At 39.7% G+C, this 26,906-nt stretch overlaps 1 protein-coding gene across 3 annotated transcripts in view; it reads right to left on the bottom strand.

The window, feature by feature from the left end:
• Positions 1-2,157: 2,157 nt before the first annotated feature.
• plppr1 (phospholipid phosphatase related 1) overlaps positions 2,158-26,906 on the bottom strand; it is a 63,292-nt gene continuing 38,543 nt past the window's right edge. For 2 of the 3 annotated variants that reach the window (XM_085279192.1, XM_085279193.1), the window contains exons 4-8: positions 15,963-16,095; positions 12,829-13,079; positions 9,393-9,569; positions 4,097-4,228; positions 2,158-3,534 (exon numbers count right to left, since the gene is read on the bottom strand). In XM_085279192.1, the coding sequence (XP_085135318.1) occupies positions 3,502-3,534; positions 4,097-4,228; positions 9,393-9,569; positions 12,829-13,079; positions 15,963-16,095 (726 nt within the window). In that variant the 3' untranslated portion in view covers positions 2,158-3,501. The other variant, XM_085279195.1, reaches the window with a different exon arrangement.

Raw genomic sequence — 26,906 nt, forward strand, 5'->3', positions numbered from 1 at the left:
ACAGCAATTTGGACAGGAAGGCATACTCAGAACAGCTAACGATGACATTTTACGAAGACACGGCATGGTAAAATACCGCCGCACACACAAACACAAACAGCTCCTATCTATTTAGCCAGTGTGTCTGCAGGGTAAGCGCAGGCTGTCACAGCTGAAATGAATACCTGACAGAGCAAAAGAGCAAGTGCACAGACTGAGCCGTCAGCTTTCTTTGTGTCTCTGTGCGTGTACGCCTTGCTTAGCTATGACATAAACATCAGTGAAGTCGACGCGGCTGTAACAGGATGAATCACTAGAGAAGCTAAATAACCTGGTTTTAGCACAACTATGCTCATTTTAATCACTTTTCTAGGTAGCACAGGTAGCAGCTGGACAGGGGTGTGGTGTGAGGGAAAAGAAGGGCCGCCTGTCACAAGTTATAACATGAAAGAAGAATAAAGCCATATTCATGGTGTTTTTTTGAGTGCCTGTGTAAACACAGGTTCACTTAAACATCCCGTTTTTCTTCTGGCTTCACCCCCAAAGCAACAATATGAAGGATCAGACTCAAATTTCAGTCATCGGCATTCGTTTTACTTAACTTTTCATTCAAAAACAACCCTTAAGGTGTACTCGTACACGTTCTTTATTAAACTCGAAATTTAGGGTCATGGTCTCAGGGTTGACTGCTTGATTCAAACACTGACTGCCAGATTAATTAATGTTTACATTTACTGAGCATACACTCACAGTCAACTCTAGGCTGACTGACACCATGCCTATGAAGTCATTGGTGTAGCCGCACTCTGTTAAAACAGATGGTCTAAAACAAATCATTGCAACAGCTCACAGTTCAGTTTCCAGGGATGCATATCCTCTAAAAGCAGTAATCTTACAACTCTGTTTTAGAATAACTGACTGCTTTTATGTTTAACATGTTAGGCTTTGAGTGAACATGTGAATATTAGCATATTTCAATATGTCTGGAAATATGTGGCTTTTTCTCATCAGAATCTTATCAACCTATCAATCAATCAATCTTAGTCAGTCTGTCTATGTCTATGAGCACAACTCCTCTCCAGTAGACTATTTGACTCACAGGGTTGCCAACAGGTTATATTTTGGTTACAGGCCTGTGTGATTTTCTACATTTCAAGTCTATGGTTTTAAGTTGTTAATGTGAATTTCTGTGCATGTAGAAACCAAAAGATTTGCAATTTACATCAATTTATCACAGTTTATTAACTGTATTAACACAGACAGCTTCGATAGTAGACCGACTGTCTTATTGTCGTTTTATTGCCATCCTAACATACCAAAGTCACCTTGAAGATGGCAAATGACTGCAAGTGGCTGCAGATCTAGTGCTTAACTAGAAAGCAACCATTTCAAAGGCAATGAGATTGCAAGTCTGTTGCATATGGTTGCAATATTTTGGTTGAACTGAAGGTTTGTTCAGTGAAATTGTCCTGTAACTCAAACATCTTGAATAACAAACCTGTTTTGGTTTTCTTCAACCTAGGAATGCAATATGTCCTTGGGCTGTTCCTGTAATAATCCAGTGACATTTAGTGATTAAGGACCAACTGCATTACACTTCCATCTTGCAAATAAAAATCCATCTATTTACTATTCAAATGAAATCAAGAGTTAACACTGGCTCAACTTTTAACATTCAGGAGTATGTAACACACTCATAGAAATGATGATGCACAGTGTTTAGGTATTGGAGAATTAATTAATCTAATGGGTACCCATCCAGTTTCATACATTATATTACGTTACATCACAGCGAATGGTCCAACAGTCTGTGATCGCTCAGATCAACATTTATCCATTGGCCTATAATCAGAAACTTGTTGACTGGAAGGATAATGTGACTGCATTTTTAGCATGCAGATGACACAGCAAAGGAGGTAGGATTTGTATGCAGCTGAAGTGACACTGCAAGGCTCAAATCAGGGGAAAAATGGTAAGTAATGAAAACAAATCTCTGGATATTCAGACAAACACAAGGACAGACACGTTTCACACGTAACTTACAAGTACTGACTGTCAAGATGGATTGTCCTTGTCGTTGGTCACATATTTTCTAAGTAAATGAAAAGTTACCATTCTCATTGAAGCGTTTGGGTACATAAAAAGAAACACAAGAGGACACACTGTTGCTACTGACTATTTAATTTTTTTGGACAAACGAAGAAAGAAAATATATGTGGCATTTCAGCTGAAATGCCTTTTTTTGTTCTCAAAGTAAAAGACAATTGTAATCACAATGATAATGAGTAATATCTATAAAACATCTTGACTTCTCTCTTCATGCTGGGCATATCTTCCAATAGGAAATGGAATCACAACATTGCATCACAATCCACTGGTGGGTTGGGGAGAGGGAGGGGTACCTCGAGGAGGAAAAGTGAAGCAGGAGTCATTAGCCTGGTTTTCAGTGAGGAGGACTAACCAGGCCTCAAGTAAATTACTCAGTTTTACTTGAAAAGAATCTCTTATATTTTTCGCCATGTACTTATTAGGGATGTCTTCCATTGGAATTTCAGTAAATATAATTGGAAAACCATACCAGCATAATCTATACACGGATCTGGCACGGGCTAGCTCCTCTGGATCTCTCCATAGAGAGCTTCCTGTTAACATCAAAGTAAATCTGCAAATTGGGGTGAAGCACACTGATACCATGCATTTAAGCCAATCAGATTTTTGTATATTTAGCCTGATGACATGTCACTACAGGTGCAAAAACACATTTTCTGAGCATTTCAGTGACTCATCCTTGCCATTTCCTCCTAAGGGGAGAGGAGTTGTTCCCCAAACAACTGATACCAAAACATATCCAGGTTTACAGCAGGCAAACAGGTCCAAATGGATCATAATAGTCATACATATTAACAAAAATCCATAAAAAATATGACCTGACATGGTCAGTTAATGTACAGAGATAATAAAAAGAAGGATTCTGTCTTTTTTCTGTACAAATGACAAACACCACAGAACAACAACATCAATATTTTTTTTTCCATAGCAGATTTTTCTAACCAAGTGGGGTACATGTGGTGATTGACAAGGCATTTCACCCGGCAGGATGTGATGTAAAACAGAGTGAGTCAGCTGACAGGAAGTGTGCAGGTTTTAACATCGTCAGGATAGGCTACGGCACTCGCTCATACAAAATGTACAAAACACCGTCCTCTAACTACAAACAGCACACCTTGGAGGAAAAAAATGTCCCATGTTTCAATGATCTCAAATAACCTGGAAAAACAATCTGTGCTTATGTTGCGATTTGTGATATTGTTGCCTGATCTGTGTGCCTTGGGAGGTTGAACTGAGCATAGCCCAACTAAATGAAAACCACTGCAAACATGGTGTATTTTGTCCCCCAGGTGATTTAAACAGATATATCAGGAGTGGTTTTTGTAAGCATTCGGAGCCACGTGACATGCGTCCTCGTCATTGTGTCTGGAAGTGCTGTGGAGACGCAAACGTGACCCGGTGCTGCCCCCTTAGTCATGTGACCTCTGTCATCGATGCCGAGTGGTTCTGAAAATGGATGTTGGAGGGAGTATGGGGGGGGGAAAAAGGGACAGGGGTAGAGAAAGACAAAGAAAGAAATGAAGTGGATGGAAACAGAAAGCGTGGAAATGAAAAGGAAGAGGAAATCACGTGTCAGCTGGTGCCAAGAGTGCTCTGTGTTAAGTTTCTGTGCATTTGGTTAGGAGGAAAGGGGTGAAGTGCAAACGTCAAGCCTGCCACGTGTCATTGCTTAGTGAACAAAGAAAGAAAGAAAGGATATAGAAAGAAGGAGAAAGAAGGAGAGTACATTTTTAACCAAATAACTTATTGATAACAGAAAATTATCTTTGGATTTATGCACCACCCTCACTTGGACCTTCTAAAAAGGCCATGAAAAAGTAGAAAAAAAAAGTACATGGCAATAAATTACAGTGACACCAAGTTCCAGAATTACAGAATTCCTTATCTGAGGGGAGGAATTTGCTTTAAGCTGCAGGCCTTGAGGGAATTCTGCCAATTAATGAAGAAAGATAATGTGCATCATAGAGATTAAAGTTTATGGGATTCCAGGTTAAGTGTTTTTAGCTACCTGTGCACTCAGGGTCTCCAGTGGGCTCTCCACACGGGGGAAAGTCATCAGAGGCAGACCGCGGTACTCCTCAGTCTTCTGTTTTGCTGCTGCACTGTGGACACCTTTGAAGTTATTCACCACACATATACCCTGTAAGGTATGAGGACAGTTTAACATTAATAGTGAGACAGGCAGAAAGACACAGCAAATCACACGAACATTAGAAACTCAAACACAAAAAGTCCGAAAAAGTTGTTTAAACTCTATAAAACGAGTGAAGAGACTTTGTAGCGTAACTTGATGTTACAGCCGTGTTCACATCTTGGTGAGGCTGCACAGTGGTGCTTTGAGGTTAATGCTATCATCAGTAAAGTTGCTACGGTGATTTAAGGAGGTATAGCAGAGGTTGATCACTGATACGTTTTGCAAATAAATGGGCAAACCGAAATGTTGACTTGAAGATCAAGTGTCTACAATTCATCCAAAGGGTTATGAATATATGTAATAAATAGTATGATAATCCACAACAACAGCTGTTGAGATTTCACTAATTCACAAATTTCAAGGAAAGGGCAGCTCAGCTGATTTTGGTCATTGTATGAATTGATATGGCTCATTTGGAAAGGTACAGGTGAGGATAGGAGAATGACAGTCTCTATAGTAGGTTTCTGAAAATCCGTTATTCATCATTAACTGTTCCCCCCATACTAAACTCTACGCAGTGTGTGTGTGTGTGTGTGTGTGTGTTAGAGAGAGAGAGAGAAAGTAAAAGAGAGCGATCCCCTCTCCCAAATAACATTTGTTCCCAAAAATGCATGTGAATTTGAGGGAAAGGAAAACACGTCTCTCTATTTATGAATGTCATTATAATCCTTAAGGGCTGGACTGAACTACTGGATGAGCGCCCAAAAAATTAGTTTTGTTCAAGGGGATATTATGCAGTCAATTTTGATGCATCTTCATGTTACAGTCTTGCTTCATACAGACCAGTCGCAAGGAGCTTGGATGACCTCGGTCATTTTGTTTGGAGGCATGAGCTGTGATGTTGTTTTAAGGTACGGGTTCCTCTAGCCACCGATCTGACAATTAGTATTTGTTTTTTTAAATTTTAAAAGAAATCCAGGGCCACATCTGGTGGATTTTTTAAAAATAAAAGAGCTAATGGAGGTCTGAAGCCCAGTGTGAGTCTGCTGATCAAAGGGCATTCTGGAGCAGGCTGTCTCCCTTTTGGTTGTTATTTTCATTTTCAGGATTGCTGATTTGATCTTACAGTGCCCTCCCCCATACAGTGTCATGTACCTACAAACGTTGCAGAAAACTAACATCCTGTTCCCTTTCAGCTTTAAACGCCGCAGCAAGAGCCAGCTGTTATAGGGTTTTTTGCTACCTTAAAAAATTCTCTGGTGGGCTTTTCTTTTCTTTTTTTTTTTTTGGTGTGACGTGGCTACATTTTCCACATCAGAACTTTTACTGCAGTGATATAACGTTTATATGGGTATAAAAGAGCAATCAAACATTGCGTGAGTCCCTTAAAGCTGGATATCATTTCATCTAGCCAGCAGAAATGCTTCAGGGTGCTAATCTTTGTGGGCTAACAGGTGCAGAAAACAGATGCTGTTTCTTCATTTATATGTTTATAAATTAGAGGTAATTGTATTTTTTCCATTTTGTCCACTAGTCAGAATTTTTAATGGTAGAGACACCAGTAAGGTTGCAGTCTTTGTTAACTCCTCCACAGACTAGTTAATCAAAGAAGGCAGCCTAAGGGAGATCCCACCCCACCAGACACCAACCGTGCCCTCAGGCAGCAGCAAAGGAGAAAATGAAGCAGGAGGAAGCTCAAGGTTTTCTTGTTTGTGGCTGTTCATGGGCATTGAATTTCTAGAGCTCCCAGACCAAGTAAATGAGTGAATTATAGCTCCTAGGGCAGAATTTACAAATAACTATCCTGTTTGACAATTCTTTACATTTTTATCACAAGTTTAAATTGCATATTGATGTGGCTGTTGTAAACACATTTCTATTAAACTGAACCACCTCCTGCTTTTTCATTCCCCATTGTGTGTCCTGTCATTCATGCAAAAACAGACGTGTGTGAACTGCCGCCTACTGTTTCAGATGAAGACAAAGTGAATCTGAAGATTGCCACTGAAACGCTGAATTGAAAAATCATTTAGAAACTTTCCTGGTCTCAGATTTTTGCAACAGAAAAATGCTGCTTTTTCCCCAGACTTGTGATTAAAAGAAACTTGAAACTGTGTTGGTGGTTCAGCACTCAATGCAATGTATTATTTATTTTATTTTCCTCCCAGTGGAAAGTAGTTTGTTGAGGTGGTTATGAAATGACTTTGGATTACTTTGCACCATCACCTGAGATGCACTGTTCAGTAACGGTTATTTAATTGTGTTTTTTGTCCCCTCACCGTCAACCGGTTGTGGCAGGACTTTTCTTCCTGTTAAAAGGAAGTTTTTCCTTCCCACTGCTGCCAAGTGCTCGTTCAAAGGGGGTTGTTTGATTGTTTCAGGTTTCTCTGTATTATTGTCAGGTCTTTACCTTACAATATAAATCGCCTCCAGGTGACTGCTGTTGGGATCTAGATAAATAAAACTGAATTGAATTGATTGAACTGAATGTAACCATATGATCTTATGCTTTACATAATTTCATGTATCAGCATAAATCTCCATCCCAATCCAGTCACACTCTTGTACTTCGAAGCAGCAAAGTGATACGGTTTGCATCTCCACCCTTACAAAGTTATTTTCTATCTTCACATTGCCCATTATGCAGATAATTCAAGACCCTATTTTATCAATTCATCTTTGATAGCAGATGAATTGTAATATTACCTCTTACAGTGGTTGCGACTTATATGAGTCATGCATGCCTTTTAGGTGTCATTTCTACATGCTGTGAATTCGTTTGGAACCACTTTCAAATTTCAGGGGATTTAGCTTCTATTAGACTCAGCAAGTCAGCATGCGCCTTCCCTTGAATCAAGTGGACAGCTTTATATCTTATGTTACCAACATCATCCCGGAGCCAATTCTAAAACCAAGTTCTTAACAATGATCCCTCAATCTGCTGGCAGCGGACAAATCTCTTGAAAGACCAAAGGCATTTGCTGTTTGGTGAGTCCATTCAGATCTCCTCTCTGTGAGCACTGATAGCAGCAGGATTTAGACTATACCTGCTTTCAGCTTTCTCTTTATCAATTCATTTCCTGCAAGATAGCAGTCCATCAACTTGGCTCAGTTCTCATGTGAAACGAGTTTGATAAGCTTCATTATAAGGCAAATACAGGGGAATATGGTCAACCTTCATTCATGGTATGCTGATAATAAACTGAAAATAATGTTCAATGACGTAATGACAGATTTCCTTTTCTTTAAGCACTTGAGTTAAAGGCAACTAGACTTACACTTCAAGGCCCTTAAGACTACCATGACCTGGATGGGTGAGAACCTGCACAGACAACCCCATTTCCTTTTATCTTTTCCTGAAGATCAATGGCATAATGTATATCACTTTTAACAGTTTAATCACTGAAAGCTACTATCAATTATCAAAGAAACAGGTGCAGTGGATCCACCTCCTCATGGGCAGGGGCGGGGATAGCTCAGTAGGTAGAGTGGTGGTCCCATGATCGGAAGATCAGGGGTTTGAATCCACTGAACGGCTACCCTGAGATACCCCTGAGCAAGGCTATAGTCCCTACACACTGCTCCCCGGTGCACCTGCTGAGTGGCTACCCACTGCTTCACTGGGTGAATGGGTCAAATGCAGCAAGAGTAATTTCCCCACGGGGATCAATAAAGTATACATTATTTTTATTATTATTATTATGCAGCAAGAAAAAGATGTGACCACACTGAACCTGACTGTTTTGCACCACAGCAGAATTATTTAAAGAATAACCAAGACCAAGCTTGACCTGCACATGTAAATCACACTATTCCAATGCCTCTAACTTTCTTTGGTGCAATATTGAGTCAGACTCTTAATTTGTGACCTTTTTTTTTTCACTTTTTGAGTCGTGACCAAATCGAGATTCTGGCATTTTCACTAATCTCTGCTGTCCTTGGTATTTAGTTCTAATTAGTTTAGCATACACTCTACTAAAACATTACATATATTAAACATTAGCACTTTAATACCATCACTGTAGACAGATGACAGCTGTAAAAGGACTGATTTTCCCTTCATATCAACCAATGTACAAATAACAAACCTCTAGCTTCTTCTTCTTATCTGAGTCTCTCCTCCATGTGTCTCCCGCATTGGCACTCAGAACTCAGCGGCAATTAGAAGTAATGAAGCCTCTGAGGTTATTAAATAAATCTTTTTGGATAGTGGGGGCAGGGGGTGGGGGTCCCCTTCACCTTCCTTTCTCCTGAGTGAGCTTTCCCATTCAGCACAAAACAACGTGATCAGTTTAAGTTGCAGCTATTACCCTGAATTTAATCACAGCATAAAATATGATGAATAGTCTGAAAAAAGCACATTAACTTGCAGCAGAAGCCAAGCAGTTTGACTAAATCTCGCAGGACAACTGATGTTGATTTTACATTATGGACAGCAGCCCAGTGAAACTGCTGTCTTGCTTGGAAAGATGAGCCCACTTTGCACATCTTATCCTCGGCAACTGCTACGGCAGTTATTTTACGAAGGTAAATAACAGGATGCCTAACCTCTGGAGTACGGAATCTGAATTAATCACATCACTGGTTACCTCCACGATCTAAAAATTAATTAAAAGTAGTGTTTACCTCATTTTTCTTCTCTTTTTTTGTCCTTGCGCTTACAGATTTCAGGTTGAATCTTGGGTTGTTCACTTCCTTCTTCTTTTCATCTTCTCCAATACCCCACAATCAGCCAGTGTATTCTTAACTTGATCAATGTAGCTTAAATTACCTTTATCTAAACCTTTATTGAGCATAACATAAATCACACCTCATTCTTTTTTCACCTTTTTATATACTTGGTGCCCTCTCCAACACTTGTACTGTCACTAAAATGAATTTCATCAAAGATATACATAAAAATATTTGCTGTATATAAGAATTTTAAGGCATAAATTTTCACATGGTTGACTTTGAAATGAAAACAAACCCACGTTAAAGGCTCTGGGAAGCTGCAGCTTGAATTAATCATCCAATTACCAGTTTGGGTTTGTTCCAAAATGAAGCTCAAAATGAATATTATAATTTGAAAGTAGCTCATGACCAGAATCCACCTTCTCTTTTCTCTCTTCTTCTCCGACCCCTTCTCCACCACCTTCCCAAACCTAATGCAAGTTTTAGTAGTCCTCACCAGAAACAATGCAATAGCTGATCCCAGTATAAATCCAGCCACTACATCTGAACAGTGGTTTCGATACTCTGAAACTCTGTTGAGGCCGGTGAGGAAGGCGGAGCAGAGTGTGCCCAAACAGAGCACTGGTTTGGCCAAGCGGCTGGACTTGGTCTTGATTGTACTGGTGATGTACATCTAGAAGGAGAAAGGTGGAAAGATTAGACTGTTCTTTGTCCCAAATGTCTTTAACGAAAACAAAACCAAAAAAAACAGGCTCCTGCTCTTCTGTTTAGGTGGATTAGGAACAGAGATCCCATGCAGAACAACTGGAGGTTTTCCCACTAAAATAAAGTCAAATATTTTACCATTTCTTTTTTTTTTTTTTTTTTTTTTTTTTTTTTTTTTTTTTGGAAGTGACATCAGAAACAGCAGCATGTGACATCACGTGATGGCGGAGCTTCAGTTCATCCTTTGTCATCCTTTGTCATCCTTTTTTTTTTTTTTTTTTTAATAGGACAGGGGGAAAGAATGAAAGAAAGAGGGGGAGAGGAAGAAAGAAAACCAAAGGGGAGAAGAGACGGTGAGAAGGGGGGGAAGAGAGAAAAAAAAAAAAAAAAAAAAAAAAACCTCCTGGGTCACCTGTATGGAGAGAAAGAAAAACAAAAAAAACAGGGGAGACAGCAAACAACAAAGAGCAACATAATAATAAAAAAAAAAAAAAAGCACCATCACAATAAACTAGCTAGTCATAGATATCAATAGTTACTAAATAATAAACGATATTGTGCAGCACGCAAGATAGACAGCGCACAGTGTGCTTTGAGGCAGCAGCCAAGAAAGCTGTAGTCCGCATCTGTGAATACCCATGTGTACACCTGTGTGGATACCTGTGTGGATCAGCATGCTTGCATTCCAAAGGTTTCTCCATGTAATGATCTGCTAGAGAGTGTGGGGAGCCACAGCCCTGTCCTCTATGGTATCAAGCAGGTATGGAGGAGATCAAAACTCCAGACATCCAGAGGCCCCCAGAACACAAGAGACCAAGGAAGACCCACAGAGGGGCAGCCGCGCCACTGTCCCAGTAAGAGCTAAGGAGAGTCCCAGATGAGAGCTCATTCAGCAGCCGCGGAGCAGAAGCCAGGGGGAGTTGCAGTGACGCGCCCGTGAGCTCCGCCGGCAGCCAGCTGTGCCTGAGTGACCGAGCCCCAGGCCGAGAGAATGGGGGTGAGAGAAGACTCCAAACCTCCCTCCACCCGCTCATTGTAGTGTTGATGCATGTGTGTTCTAAGGTGCAATTAAAACCCAGGAGGGCATAGAGCTACCTGCCAGAGAGCAGCAGGTAAGCGCATAGCCCCTCCTGCTAGCCCTCAATGTCTACATGTATTTAAAATTGAGAGGTGGGCAACGACGCCAGGGGTGAGGCGTACACCCTGATGGTAACTTGGACTCCGTGTATCATGCCCACCCCCAAGATCCTATATGTATGTGTAATGAGGGTGTGAGTAATGTGAATGTCTAAGTTGTGGGATAAAATTGAGGCAGAGGCAGCCAGAAGGGGACAGGGGGGGGGGGGGGGGGGGGTAGCCTCCTCTGCATCCTGGTGACAAATATTTTACCATTTCAAAATAGTGCAAAGCCCCCATGGTATAGCAAATCAGTCAGGGAAGGCTGTGAAAAAGTTACATCATAGTAGCGCAAGATTCTGCAAAACAGAGACATCGTTTTTCCCCCACAGAGAATAAAAAATTGAACTTAACAAGAGAACCCATTAATAAGCGGGAGGACTGTCAGCATTTAAAAACAAAAAGGTCTACCTGCATATATTTTCACCTCTTGAACTTTCACCTACCTCTATTCCAATTAGGGCTGCACGATTTTGCATAAAATGAGAATCACGATTTTTTGGCTTAGAATTGAGATCACGATTCTCTCACGGTTTTCTTTTCCAGTATAAATATTTATTGCACTTATTAACTGCACATCAACTTCGTAACAGTTGAGACTGAACATAAAAACAATAAATAAACATAAAAACAACAAATGTCTCACGTTTTGTTGTTGCCGCAAAATGTTGTACTGCTTGAAATTCTGTCTCCACTGTTGCTCGACGCTGCGTGTATAGAGCAGGTAGTGCAACAATAGAAAAATAGTTGCGGGACGGCGCTGTGTAGCGTTTGTCTAGGGTGTTGATCATTTTCCTAATTGCACAGTGTTGATGGGAGCCATATCTTTGGTCAGGTGATAAGTAATAGCCTCCGTAATTTCTTTGTGCCTGCGAGAGTTCGACGTGTATAGGGAAGCGCTGTATAAGGTTCACGTTATTGATGTTTGGGTGGTTGACCGGGGCGGATTTTCTCCTGTCACTTTCTCGTCATCCCTGACGTGCTCTCCGTTGTTTTTTCCCTGCTAATTTTAGCATCACACGGCGCAGCTTCTGTATCACGTGGTATAAGGCTCCGCCCTTGTCATTTGTTGAGCAGGAAGAGTGAGCGCTTGTTTTCATGCAGATTACGTCCCGGATCAAAATGCGGTACAGTCGTCGTCGTCGTCTTTTTTTAATTTTATTTTATTTTAATCGTTGTCATTTGGAAATGAGATCGCACATAAGTATGAATCGAGATCGCGATTTTCTAACGATTAATCGTGCAGCCCTAATTCCAATCAAGTAGCGAAGGTATCGAATTAATTTTCATCAACAACAATCTGTTCTTGTATTCCTCCTGCTCCTGTTGATAAAATTTGCACTTCCACTCTCTTTTTTCCAAAGATGAGGCCCTCACCCTGTCACTCAGATGTCAAACAGCTGCTCTTCAATTATCGCTTCAAAAAGTAATTTTCCATGCGACCTCCAGCCAATTTTCTAAAAACGCCTAAACTGTCGCTGTGCTAGTGTGAAATATTCCTCACCTCAATTTCAAATAGCATGAAGTCCCTCCTTGCCAATTCCTCCATCAAAGAACCGAAGGTGCTGTGTTTATAACAAATACTCCTTCTTACTCAGTAGTTTTTAACTCCACATACGGTACAGGTATGTGCAGTACAACTTTAAGCAGCCCGGCTCAAATTATATATTTTCTGTCTGGTTTTTTCCCCACAGACGAGTAAACCAATTACCTTCTATTCTAAACTAGAACATGACATTGCTTTTAATTAACTATGCTCAGGTTGAATCCCTGGAGAATTTTTTTTGTCTACACATTATTGGTTGGTTTCTAATTTAAAATGGGATAAACAAACACAAACGTGAGTGTTCACGTGCTACAAAGGGAGAATGAAAGGAAATGAAATATACACCTAAATGCAAATATCGTTACACACATTCATGCCTTAAAATATATCGCATGCTGTTTAATTAAACATATACTGTGTCATTACATTAGATATACGTTTTATAAAATGTTTTTTCAAGCCTTTTTTTGTCTCTGAAATAAAGGATAAGGTGCGGTCCTCTCACCGTCAGGTAAACGGCAGAGTAAACGCTCAGCGAAGCGTCCTTAGATGGGAACGACCGCCGAGCCTTCTCCACCACCACGTGGTTCCCGGTGCAGATGTTGCCGTTGACGATAAACTGGTGATTAAAGCGACACTCGGTGCCAGTGTAGTTGGGCTTGCAAACAGACAGGAAGTAGGGCGAGAGACCTCCAGTCACCACCTGGCCTGCATTGACGAAGATGTCTGTAGCAAACAGACCGAATGCAAACACACCTGCGGCACCACAGACACACAGACGGGAGAGGAGAGAAGAGCACGTGAAAAGCCACAAACACAGAGCAATGAAACAATCACAAATAAACACAGAAGGGTTTATATAAGTTATCACCCTCCAGTGTGGGTGTTTATCTAGCTCCCAGTTCCACCACATTAAATCGTGACTATTGTGTGTGTGTGCAGACATCACTGAAGATGTCACAGTGTGGTCTGAATCAAAACAAAGTGCAAGTTAACTAATGTTGAAATGGAAGGTGAGGAAAAATGGACAACAGCAAGCCAAATACAGACCATAAAAATAAGATAGCGTTTAATATAAATGATGGCGCTGACACTTTCAGCCCACTAACACTGACCAGTGTCTACGTCTGCATTCCTTTTGCTGTGAAATATGACTGCTGATTATCTAGCTTGCTTGGCCATGAAATTAATGTGCTTTGTGTTGTCATCCAGGCGGGTGGGGTGAGGGAGTCGCAGAGGGAGGTTTTGAGGGGCACGGGGACATGATTGTGTGAAGGGCAATGAGGGAACTGGGGGGAGGAGGGGGTTAGAGTGAGAGAAGAGAGGGGAGGGAACAAGTGAGCAGGAAATGCCTTGACAATTTCACAAATTTAACAGGTCTCAAAACATAAATCAGGTGAATTGCTGATTGCATTTCTAATGTGTTTTGTAAAGTTTTTTTTCTTCAACTATGACAGGAAAGTCCAGCAGACTCTCTCTACTGGAACAGAGTCTGTCTGCCCAATTCTGGTAAAGCGTTGTTATAAAATAATCAAAATTCAAAGGTTTTATAGAGCTTTTATAGAAAATTGACACACGGACTTGTCCTTGTTTTTAAAATATATTTAATTTCCTTTCTTTTCCATGATAACAGCTGTTAGCTTACCATACAAAAACATGTAAGCAATATTTGAAATACATCAGTAAAAGCAAAGGCTTCTCCACAAACATTATTTTACATGAGAGGTTTCTCTATCCCAGTGTTTGCCTGGCCTTTGGTCACTGGTCTGCATTGGGCAGCGTTCTGGTGAAAAAATCTAATATCACATATCTTTGCCCATAACAGTTGAGCCTCACTGAGTTTAGCAGTAGAGCAGGGCAATATGACCAAAAATATTTATCACAATATACATTTAAAAATTCCACAACTCCACAACTTTATTAATGCAAAACACCCCATCAATGTATTTTCACTTAAACAAGCAGCTGTTTTTTATGTGCATTTAAAGTTATATAAAAATGTAACAGTGCAAATTCCTTGCTGACAGTTTAAGCAAAAGGCATTTCCAGTGGAAATTGGCCGACATATCCTCAGCATAACCATGTATAATATCCACAAAACTTAAAAAGAGGTTATACACACAATACGGTAATATTATGTTGAAGCGCAGTACGTATCACTCCGCGAGCCTCCTGCCTACCATAGCCGTAATGCTCCGACAATCCATCAAGCGGTGCGGCTTCGTAGCTTAGCAAAGTCTACTGAAACATGTGACAGATTTTTCAGCGCCGTGTACGACATAAAATCGTTTCAAGGTCAGTAAACACAACCAGAACTCATACATAAGGCACAGGGATTATAAGGGGCACTGTCGATTTTCAGAAAAATCAAAGGATTGATTTTAAGTGTGCCGTATTTTCCAAACAACACGGTAATAACGACGGCCCGCTAGCATGCTCTACTAAAAATAGTGCTTTGTTGTGTATCTGACGGACGAAAGCCAAACCAGTTCCACACCACTGAAGTTGCAGCATTTTTACAAACCAATTGTGGTTCATCCGTTTCATTTAACGATCCACTTTCACCCTTCTCATTCTGCGTCGCCGCCATGTGCGTATGTAAACATAGGCACTGCGCATGTGCGTTTTACCCATATTCTATCACGATATTTCATTTTCCTATCGTTGCCCAAAATTACACCGGTATTACCGTGAATGGTATGATATAGCCCAGCCCTATTTAGCAGCATATTTCAATTTAATTAAAATGTGACATCTGATGCTTAAGCAGTCAACATCATTTAAACGCATTGGTTCAAATTATATTTACTTGATACTTGAGCCAAAAACATTATCCAACTTCACTGTAAAAAAAGAAAAGTCATCATTCAGCTACCATGTCATTTTTAAAAAAAGTTTTTCCATTTTATCTACAGCTGTTCAACACACTACATCACTGTGACTCGACAACATTACAGCAACAAAGTCAGTACCAGACACACATGTCACAGTTGTTTTGCTCCTTGATGGCCATCTTTGTTGAGAGCCCCTTTCTTTACTGAAGTACCGGATAAATCAGAACTGTTAAAAAAGTTTGTTTTTTCAAGGTGTAAGGTGTAAATCATCAGGGTTGCTAAATCCATGGCTGTCTGCATTGGAGCTCCCCTCACAGGTGACTGACAGCACCGACATTGAGTTTAGTTGTGAATGTACAGCATGCTGTGTCGTGGTTAAGGCTTGGCTGATGTTGCAGATGCAACTTTTATTGAGCTATGACATTAATAAACATTGCTCATATAGTTTTGTATTAAATTAAACAAAACAAGGCTGAAGTCACAAGCAGCGTCTTATTGTGATGGATCACAGAATTGCATGCTAATGCGCTTTTGAATACTAATCTGATCCCTTATTCTACACACAGTCTTTGTGGAGAACTGAATGAAATTATTTCAATCAGATCAGTGATCCATAATTTTCCGGTCTTTCAGTTCATCGCAGCTGCACTGAGGTGATGCGCCAGGCAAATACTGGTGGGACCTTACACATGCTGAAGCCCAAAGTACTTTTCATGTGTATTCAGAGTTTTCAGTCACTGTCTGGTACCATTAGCACAAGTGACCTTAGGGCAGTTTAGAGTACATTGCAATACAAGGTTCTTACCTATGAAGCGTATGATGCGGCGGGTGAGGGGGTTGAGGTAACAACAGTCTCCTGTCACTATTGTTTTCTCCTGGGCCAACAGAGCTTCCCTCGTTGATTTCATCATGTACATGGACACCTCTCCGATAAAAATCTACATACACAAACACACACAGGCACAAAAAATAAAAGAGAATATGAATAGGTGAATATGCACACAGAAGAAGCAAAAAGGAGCGCACAGAACAAAGGCAGAGATTTCAAAGAGGGCAGACGTGACGTCGCCTCCTTAAATATTTAAACTTGTATTTGTCAACCTAAATAAATAAACTTTTATTCTGAAAAACCTGCTAAAATGTTACATCAAATATCTGCCCGACAGGGTTGGATGTTTTCTTCTCTGCACAGTCTATTTTCACTCCAAAAATATTAATATTTTAGAAAAATAAATAAAAAATACAAATGCTGTGGCAAACACAATTAAACCACAGACAGACACACAGAAACACAGTGTTGTGATCTCAGTCAGCAACATGCAGCATCTACTCCTCACCTCTGGTGCTGTGCACATGCTGCCAGGTTAATAATCATGGAGAAGCCAGAAGGCAAGAGGAGGAATTTTTCCCTCCCAAAAAGATTTGAGAACCAAGGAAGTCTAGATTACGTTTACTTTTTAAAAAACTTTTTTTTAATAAAGTATATGAATATGAGCTATTAAAAACCCAGTGCAACTTTTTTTTAATAGAACACGCATCACAGGGTGCCATGTGCAAACATGAATCATTTTCCAAAACAAAAGACACAAAATACAGCAGAGCAGTGCACCATGCCTGTATGTGTTGTATTGGCTCAGCAGGGATAATATTAAATGAGAAAGGTTTGTTTACACAAGAATAAATATTTGAAAGCAATACAGATTGCCTGAAAGTTGTACTGCATAATATTCTGTTATACTGGGGCTTAAAATTTGTGTTTTAACCCATAAATAAATACCTTTACTCTATAAATAAATGCAGAAAACTGACGCATTAAAATGCAGGAAATTAAATGTCTGACTATCAAAAAAGTAGAACCCTCCAGAACCCGCACTTAACGTTTTAACAAAACTCACACCCAGCGAACACACAGAAGGAAATGGGGAAACATTAACTTTTGGCATCCTGTTATGGAGCAGAGAAACATTTTTATCCAGTCTGGCCCGTGTACATAAACCACTGTGCCTTAATGCAGCCTTTCTTCAGGTCCATTATAGTTTGGACATTTCATCAGGTCTAATGGAAAAACTGCTGCTGGACACACAAAATGGATCTCGTTGCCAGTCGCCTTGGGTGATAAAGACTGCTTCAAATAAATGTGTGTGTTTATCAGAGACAGTGTGTGCATACACTTAGTGCATATGTGTGCACCCATGTGGTTTTGGCCTTTGATGTGTGTTTGTTTGGGGCCTTAGGACAGGTGAATTTTCCTCCATCCCTCATGAATGCTTTCTCATCATCATGTTCTTGTAAACGCAACTCCAGTCCATCTCTTTCTGTGTGGCAGTTAGCAGCGAGAGCAGCTCGTGTTTTGATGTCAGGAAATGCAAAGTAAAAATTTTTTTAAAAGGAATAAATGAGCACTGAAAGCACTCACATAAAAATCAGTATGAACCTTCTAAATCTATGCACTTGATTCAGTCCTGTCTGCAACTGCCAGCATGACTAAAGATGGATTCATATTTTCAAATAACCATTTGTGTCACAGGATGGGAGGCATAGTGCATAGCGAAACAAGGATCAAATACATCATGGCAGAAAAATCAATCTCCTGATGTCTAATGATCCAAAAATGTCTATCTTTGCAGACAGAGTGACCAAAACAAGCTTTTGCAAGCTTTAAAAACTGTAAAAGGAAGACAACTTGTAACAGTCAGACTAGCAGCAGTTGCAGTGAACCAAAATACATTTTGCATTAAATAAAAGGTAGCTGGCATAATTAATTATTAAGCCTAACTGGCTTAATTTGAATTTATTTTTAAAGAGCCTCCTTTTTTAAAGTACCAATAATACAAATTAAAAGTCAACCAATGTTTAAAATTTATGACTGAAGTTTGTATATATAGTCAACAAAAATAGAGCCAAAACCTATGCTACAATTGGAAAGTAGCAATAAAAGCAGCAATGCTTTTTAATAAGGTTCTTATTATAAGGATGCAATGTATTATTAATACATTGTTAAATTCAATTAGGCCTACATGTTTTTATACTATTTTATATTCTGTTATTGCAATGTTTTACAAAAAATTTCTAAATATATTTTTAATGCACTTTTTAATGCAATGCTAACTGATTAATTGGGGCATGCTCCCAATGAGACAATGGATGATGTCCTTGTGGATCTCCTCCAAGATCTGGACCGGGCTCCTGGACTGAGCTCCTGGAGAGTCTAAGGTGCAACGTGGCAGCACTGGGATGTTCTGAAACATAACGTCCCCGAGGTGTTCTGCTGGATTTAGGTCAGGCGAGCATGACGGCCAGTCAGTGGTATGGAACTGCCTTCATAATGTCGCCCCTGTTCTCATCTGTGGAAAGCACAGGGCATCGGTGGTTGACCTGGTATTCTATGGCAAATGCCAATTGGACTCCACAGTGCTGGGCAGTGAGCACAGGGCCAACTTAAGGATATTATGCCCTCAAGTCACCCTTGTGAAGTCTGTTTCTGATTGTTTGGCCAGAGATTTTCACACCAGTGGACTGCTGGATTTCATTTTGTAGCTGGCATCTTTATCCTGTTCCTCATTGCACAAGGGAGTAGATACCAGTCCTGCCCAGGAGTTAAGCACCTTCTAAGGCTCTAGGTTTCCTAGAGTAACTGCCCGTCTCCTGGAATCTCCTCTATGCTCTTGAGAGTGTTGAGAGACACAGTAAACCTTGTAATGGCTTGTATTGATGTGCCATCCTAGAGGAGTTGGACAACCTGTGCAACCTCTGTACTGTCTCTAGACAACCTCTACCACATGCTACCAGTAGTGACATTGACCCAAGTGTTCCTTTAATTTTTTGAGCAGTATGCATGTGAGTGTGTGTGTGCATATGAGAGAGTCAAACTGTAATGGCCAAGTGAAAGAAATGATCCATCAGCCAACAAGGTGAAATGCCTCATGTCATTATGTAGCAGCAAAAGACAGAATGACCTGATGAAAGCTTAAAGTGACTAATCTGCTGGGTTATTACCACCACCTTCTCCAGACCCAGACAGAAGATTTATAACAAAAAAAAGGTGCAGACCAATTTCTTTGACCTGTCTGAGACTCAAAAAGAAAAAAAAAAGCAGTTTTAAAGGTAAAGTCAATGTGTTTGTCCCCAGTCAAAAAGAAATTACAGTCAGAACAAACACAGATAATTACCGGTATAGCAATTAAATTACAATCACATTACAGGATTTTATGTTTTATGGGTATTTTTCCTTTAGCAAGTAGGTCCCATGTGATGTCAATGGGTATATAAGCTTCAAAGGACATACATGCAGCTGATAATGTTCTTTCTTCTTAAAGTCCTTTGTTTTGACATTTAGCTTGAGAAGCTGCTGATAATTAAGCCAATCACTGATGTGTCATCTGCAATCGTAACTTCTAATCTGGATCTGTGTGATAATGTGAATATTGGGAGGATAGGAGGAAGATCAGGACATAGTCACAGGGGCAATCCTCACCACTTTGTGTTGGCTTGAGAGCAAGTTCACAATCCTCCTGCAGAGGTTAAGTCCAAGGCCTTTAAGTGTTGATTCTTTAGGGAATTATGGTAATGCATGCTGTGCTCAAATATATACGATTTATTGGCACATCACTGAGAGTGTTATGACGTGTTGTGGGTGAAGCATCATCAGTGAAGCTATACCTCTTGGCAAATGTATCAGGTCCAGATTGGGTGACAAAATGTCAGGAATAAAATACTTCATCTGCATCTCAAATTGATTTTCCTATGATAGATGGAGAACAGGGTGGCAGTCATTTAAGCATATTACCTTACTCTTTCTTGGAACACACACAATGACTGATGATTTAAAACAGGAGGGGACAACAGGCAGGGAGAGAAAGAAAAGACTCCTGTGAGCTGCATCCTCTGATGGGGATACTGCTGGGTCTGGCTGCTTTACAGGTGTTGACATGCTGGAAAAAACTTTGTGCGTCATCCTCTTTAATGATCAGAGTGCCAGCCTTAACGTTTTTGGAAGGCCTCTTAGGGAGAGTGGCGTTCTGACTCTCAAAATGGGCAGAAAACTTATGTACCTCATCGTGGAGCAAGACGGTGACATTGGCTGTGCACCTGGGCTTACCTACAAAGTGTAAAGTGCTCCTTCCACATGCTCTCAGAGTTGTTACTGCTGAGCCGTGTCTGTACCTTGTCTCTCTAATTCCGCTTGGCTGCCCTCATAGTGCAACATAGGTCATATCGGGAACTTTTGAATTCTCCTTGTTTTCAAAGGCAAATACAGCATTTTAGGGTGATGCAGCATTGCTGTTCGTTCACTGTTTCTAGGTAGGTTCTAGTTACATGTTCATCCTGAGCACCAAGTTTCCTGTACACCTGAGTGTCTCTTTGTATATGTTGATGTTAATGTTAGAGGCACTGGTGTCCAGAGATGGGCAGTAACGCGTTACGCGTTACTGTAATCTGATTACTTTTTTCAAGTAACGAGTAAAGTAAGGGATTACTATCGCAAAAACAGTAATTAGATTACCGTTAGTTTCCCGTAGGAACGCTGCATTACTGCGTTACTAAAACCGTGATTTTTTGCGAGGACAGTGACGTAAGCGAGTGTGCCGTTAGTGACAACAGCTGTGTGCAGATCAACAATGGATCACATATCGAGTGCGGGAGAGAGTATGAGCGTGCAGCGTTTAAAGCGTGGAAGTACTGACCTTACTTTGAGTTTGATTCCATAAAAAGTGACAAAAACATTAGTGTCCATTGTGCGTGGGAAGAAAACTTCTTTTTACAGCGAAAAAAAACCCCCTAAACTTCCGAGCAAGCACGGAGTGCGCTACGACGTAATGGGAAATTCACAGAGAAACTCGCGGATTCTTCAACTGACCGCGGCACACCTGCACCAGGGTAAACCTCCGCCTACCGTAGTCCTGCTTTACAGGTGAAAATAGAGCAACAGGACCGCTGAGTCTTTGACTTTATTTATTTTCTGCTGTGTTTTACTTGCATCTATTTGAAAGACTGAGTGTAAACACAAAAAATATTTTATTTCATGTGCTGGAATGTGTAGAAAATAGGTTTAAATGTTAAACTAATTTATTCAAGTCAGAGAATGTTGCATATAATTAAATTTTTACTTGATGCATAAAGTTAAAAAATTAAAACTGATAAAACAAGTTAAAAAAAGAGACTTTTCCATTTGATTACATTTTGTATGATGGATTATGTAGAAAAAGTAGAATTGGGCTGAAAGATCTATCGCTTTATCACCTCTTCAGGTTGTAAATCGTGTTTTTAAAAAGTAACTAAGTAACTAAGTAATTAATTACTTTGGAAAATAAGTAATCAGTAAAGTAACGGGATTACTTTTTTTGGGAAGTATTCAGTAATTAGTTACTGATTACTCTTTTCAAGTAACTTGACCAACACTGCTGGTGTCCCATCAAGTTCCTGTCTGCTTGCACCCATCCTTTAAATGAGGGTGGCTGTAGTTGGGTCTTCGTAAACAGCCTTAACTGTTCTTGTCTACGGAGCACGTAATCTGTAAGGAGCAAGTATTTTGAAAGCATTAGTGTCCCATTAACAAAGACTTGAGATTATAGGCCAGTAGCTTTTTTCAGGTTGTAGGCAACGCTCTGATTTGACAGAATACATCAGTCGTGCGACTGATGGCCCTGCTTTCACCGCTGTGAGATTTGTTAGCATGTGCTTTGTGTGGAAACAGAGCTTGCATTAGCAAAAAAGCACACTTCTCTTATTATCATAACAGATACATTTCCTCTTATAAACCACCTTGGCCAACAGCTGTTTTTAGACTAGACCACTTTAATTTCTCATTAATGTTTTTATAACCCTCTGTAGATACTAAATGTTAACGCGTCGCATAGTTTTGTTTAATTCAGCTGAAAATGTTATTACTGTAAGTAACTTTTTAGAGATATATGACACTGTGAAGTCCACATATCTAAAATGAGGTACATGACGAATTGCTGGAGATTAAATAAAACAAAGTATTTATAATGAGCTGAACCATATAACACTGGTGAGATTTATGAGTTTATGTACAATTTTCCAATAATACAGTTTACGTGCAGTGTGGTGTTCCCAAAGTGTTTTATGATCAAAAACCATCCAATGAGGCTTAATGAAAAGAATTCTGCAAAACAAATCAAGACTTATTGCCAGTTATCACAAACGCTTGATTACAGTTCTTTCTGCCAAGGTTGGCATCCACTTATTGTGTTTAGGTGTGCAATTATTTTTTCATGTAGGGCCAGGCAGGTTTGAACCCCTGTATTTATTACAGACTATTGGTCCTACTATCAGTGAACTGTATTAGACATTTGATAAATTGATAAATTAAATATTACTGACAAAAGTTTTATTAACAGATCATTTATGTGTATTTTATAAGGATTTCTAAGGACCTCATAACCTATTAACTTACACTTATTACAGTGACTTTAACCATTGCCACACAGGTGAACACTGGTTCAAATAACTTTTTTTAACTAGTATAGGATCAGTGTGTTTCCATGCAGGTTTTTTAAATGATTAGTTAATTTTATTTTGTTTCTGTTTTGTTTTTTTCTAAATGATGGCATTTACATTTTCTAGCAGCTAGCACTTGCCTTGAAGCATTTGTCTCACTAGAGTCTGTTTCATCGCTGAAAAGGTTAGGTACTACTGACTGATTGTGTTATTTCAACTCATGCAACCCCCCACTTTCCTTTATACAAATGTCAGTAAAAACTGACTGAAAATAGCCATCTCTATGTAACATGCCAGAAAACTGAGAAACAACTTGGCATTCAACTGACACAATGATGTTGGAGCAGAAAATGAAAAGGTTAAACAAGAGACATTAAAAAGAACATGCAAACCTTTCTGAGGGGGCTTTTTTTTTCAGTAAGTGACCTGACATGAGAGAAAAGAACAGACTTCCAGTTTGTGTATCCCAATAGCTTTGAGACATCAAAACTTGTAAAATCTGAAGTCTCTGAAATATCTGTGACATTAAAAATTATATCAAGCTGCTCAAATGTTTGAAAAAAAAAAGGGACACATAATAAATGACACTCCTAAAAGTTTAGTGTTAGGACCATCCTTCTTTATGCATCTGCATCTTAGTTTTTCCTTTTCCAGCTTCCACATTATAATGTGAGTACTAGCCTTTCTCTGAACCTAAATTACAACATTTTTCATAAGGAGAAAAAAAACTTAGTAATACGAGTGTAGTATTTACTGAGAAACAGAAATGTCTTTGGGTTATGCATTAAAGAGCAATTTTATTACAACTGAAACCAATGAGTCGATGGTAGAAACATGAAAAACATGTTCCTTTAGTTAATAAGGACAGAAAATGAAAACGGGGCAACGGCTATAACTAATGAGATTGTTCATTAGCAACTACTGGAACAATAAAGACTGTTAACTGTATAAAGTATTATTTGGCCTGTTCATATTGTTGGCAAACTGATGACCAAATAACATTGAGAAAATAAAAAAAAAATACAAATATCAGGGTGATGATTGGTATTTAAATGCTAAAAATGGGTCATTTTAGCCTGTCAGTAGGAGGAACATGGCAGCATCATAAAATACGATTTAATTTTTGTGAATCTAAAGATCTTAGATATTAATGCAATTGAATCAAAATGCATCATTTTAAACCAATGCTGGTGGATGCTTGGCAATATGGCAATGCCATAATATCGAATACTGATCAGAACCTCCAGGGGCCTGAGTTTGCCGGGTTTGGTTGCAGAAAAAGAAAGAAAAAAAAACCAAAAAAAAAAACCAGACACACAGTTTTGTGTAATAATGGAACAAAGTGTAAAATAAACACTTTGTTAAGTCAAAATAGAGCTTGTTTTGACTTAACTGTGTAACGATACAGTGACATAACTTTTCCCAACTGTGCACTTCCCTTCAACTCTTTAGAAGATACTCACATCTTTAAGCTCATCAGCTTTGTTTACAGGAGCTTTGAGGAGCTGTTAGACCAATTAGCAGCTAATGAAACAAATACTTCTCTCATGATTCAATGCAGAAAATAAACAAAACTAAAACAGAATATGACTCCTGAAACACCAAATGAACGCTGATACTGCTTTGTGTCTTTGAGGATGTGTGAATAGGATACAGTTTGCATATTCATTTCAGAGGGTGATAATATGTAAAGATGTCGAGCTTAAGTCTTGCTACTCTGCCAAGAGGGGAAAAAGGGAAAAACAGAACAAAAAAAACAACAACAATCAATGCTGCTTTAAGCTTTAAATCTCTTCTTAATGAGCCCATCATTTTCAGTATTGCTACCAAGACACACAATTCAGGAAGTGGAATAAGCCACAAGGAGCTAAAATGGTGTGTGATAAAATGCACAGATGTTGCCCATTTTGGGAAACATTATCTTTTGTTTCTGTGGGATGTACACCTGGCAAAAGCAATATTTTATCATCTTGGCACTGAAAATGATAAAACGGGCTCTATTTTGCCTTATGCCATGGTTGAACGGGTTTATAGGCTGTTGCATGAACACAGCCCATCTAACCTTCACAGCATCCCATTGGTCCGGCCATGTGGAAAACTGCATAATTTACTGACTCTGTACTAATTGGCCCACGTCCCAGCCCTGCCATCATTAATTCTGACTGAATGCCCCTCTGTTTTATGACACGTGGAGATGGAATGACACACAGTGTCAAGCACCTGACAAAGCACACTCAAAGGGCACAATTATAAGGTATGGGATGGCGTACCAATGGCTAAAGGCAATTTGTAAAAGAAAGGCCATATAGAGCATATTCCAAAGAGAAAGTCACAAAAAAGGGGGCAGAATAAAAAAAAAAAAACAGTGGAAAGAAGTGGCAGGATTACAAAAAAGCTTTAACAGCTGACACGGCACTCTCTGAGGAGGGGATGGGACTAAGACTGAGTATTAAATTACGCAAACAATGCGTTAAACAACTGCTGGCCTTTTAGTCAGCTACTGTATATAGTAAATAACGCTTGCAAGTGGGTTCAGTGCAATTTACAAGTCAAGATAAAGGTTGAATGAATAAGTGACACTTGGAGAAAGGAAGTAAGATTTAATCTGCAGGTATGATGCGAAAATCATCCACTAACAAATGTTCCAGTGACAGAGTGGTGTTTATAAACAAAGGATAACAACAAAATAAATAATTATACTTATCTACTGACTGCATACCATGACCAAGTATACACACATGCACTCACTGACCTATTCATAAGGTACACCTCTTCAATGGCTCCTTATCGAAGATTCTAATTAACCAATCACATGACAGCAGCCAAAGCATTTGGGCATGCAGACATAGTCGAGATGACTTGCAACAGAATGGGGAAGAAAGGTCATTTAAGTGACTTTGAACATGGTTGTTGGTTGTAAGCGGTTTCTGAAGTACTTGGACCAGCCAATCTACTGGGATTTCCTCACCAAGCCATCTCTAGTGTCTACAGAGAATGGTCCAAACAACAAAAATATCCAGTGAGTGGCAGCTCTCTGGGAGGAAATGCCTCAGTGATGTCAGAAGCCAAAGGGGAATGACCAGACTGCTATCATACTTGAGGCAATTGTAACTTAAGTATGCACTTTTTACAATTCATGTATGCAAAAGAACATCTCTAAACAGACAAAACGCAGAACCTTGAAGCAGTTGTGCCACAGCAGCATAAGACCAGCATGAGTGTCATTTCTGTCAGCTAAGAACAGAGAGCTGAAGCTACAGTACAATACAGTAAAATAAAAGGTTAAAAAAACCTTGCATGGTTTGACGAGTCTCGCTTTCTGCTGCAACATTCAGATGGTTGGGTCTGAATGTGGCATAAACAACATGAACACATGGATGTATCCTGCCTTGTACCAAATGTTCAGGCTGCTGGTGGCCTTAATAATTGTTTGGGGATATTTTCTAGGCACACTTTGAGCATTCTTTAAATGATATAGGCTACCTCAATATTATTTCTGACCATGTCTAACCCTTTACGACCACACTGTACCCATCTTCTGATGGCTGCTTCCAGCAAGTTATTGTGTCATTTCACAAAGCCCAGATCATTCCAAACTGGTTTCTTAAAGACAACAATGAGTTCATTATACTCAAAAAGGCTCCATTATCACACGATCTCAATCCAATAGAGCACCTTTTGGATGTGATGGAACTTGAGATTCTTGAGAATCGTCAACCAGCTGCTGCTATCATGTCAATATGGACCAAAATCCCAGGTGAGTGTTTCCAGCACTCTATTGAATTGATCCCATGAAGAACTAAGGGAGCCCTAAAGGAAAAAGAAGGTCCAACCCAGTACTAGTAAGGTGTACCTAATGAAGTGGTCAGTGAGCACACCCACTTACTGAAGTAATCACTGCAGAAAGGTGAGTCAAAATTGCACACAGATGCACTCTTACCCCATGAAGTGTAAATAATAACATCTGTCACATTTCCTGGCCAATCAGAGCACCCTTCCATATTTTAAACCAGCTTGTGTTATTGTATAAAGCATGTCAAATCTGCATGTGCACATATGTGTGTGAATGCAGAGAGGTGTGTTTCTCTCCGTTCTGCTGACACATCAAGAGACCAAACACCTACATGGAGGTAAATGCAAGCTATGGGATGTCTTTTATTTCCTCAATAAAAGTGACAATAATTCAGATTTTACTTCAGGAAACACGCTTGTGACAACAGTCGGTGTTCAAAGCCTCTATGCAAACACCTAAAGTAGAAGCGCATAAAAACGAGGGACCAAAGGAGGC

This window comes from Mchenga conophoros, linkage group LG7 (genome assembly GCF_057382185.1).
Source record: "Mchenga conophoros isolate Kocher_MC1m ecotype Shallow Benthic linkage group LG7, M_conophoros_male_GT1.1, whole genome shotgun sequence".
NCBI lineage: Eukaryota > Metazoa > Chordata > Actinopteri > Cichliformes > Cichlidae > Mchenga > Mchenga conophoros.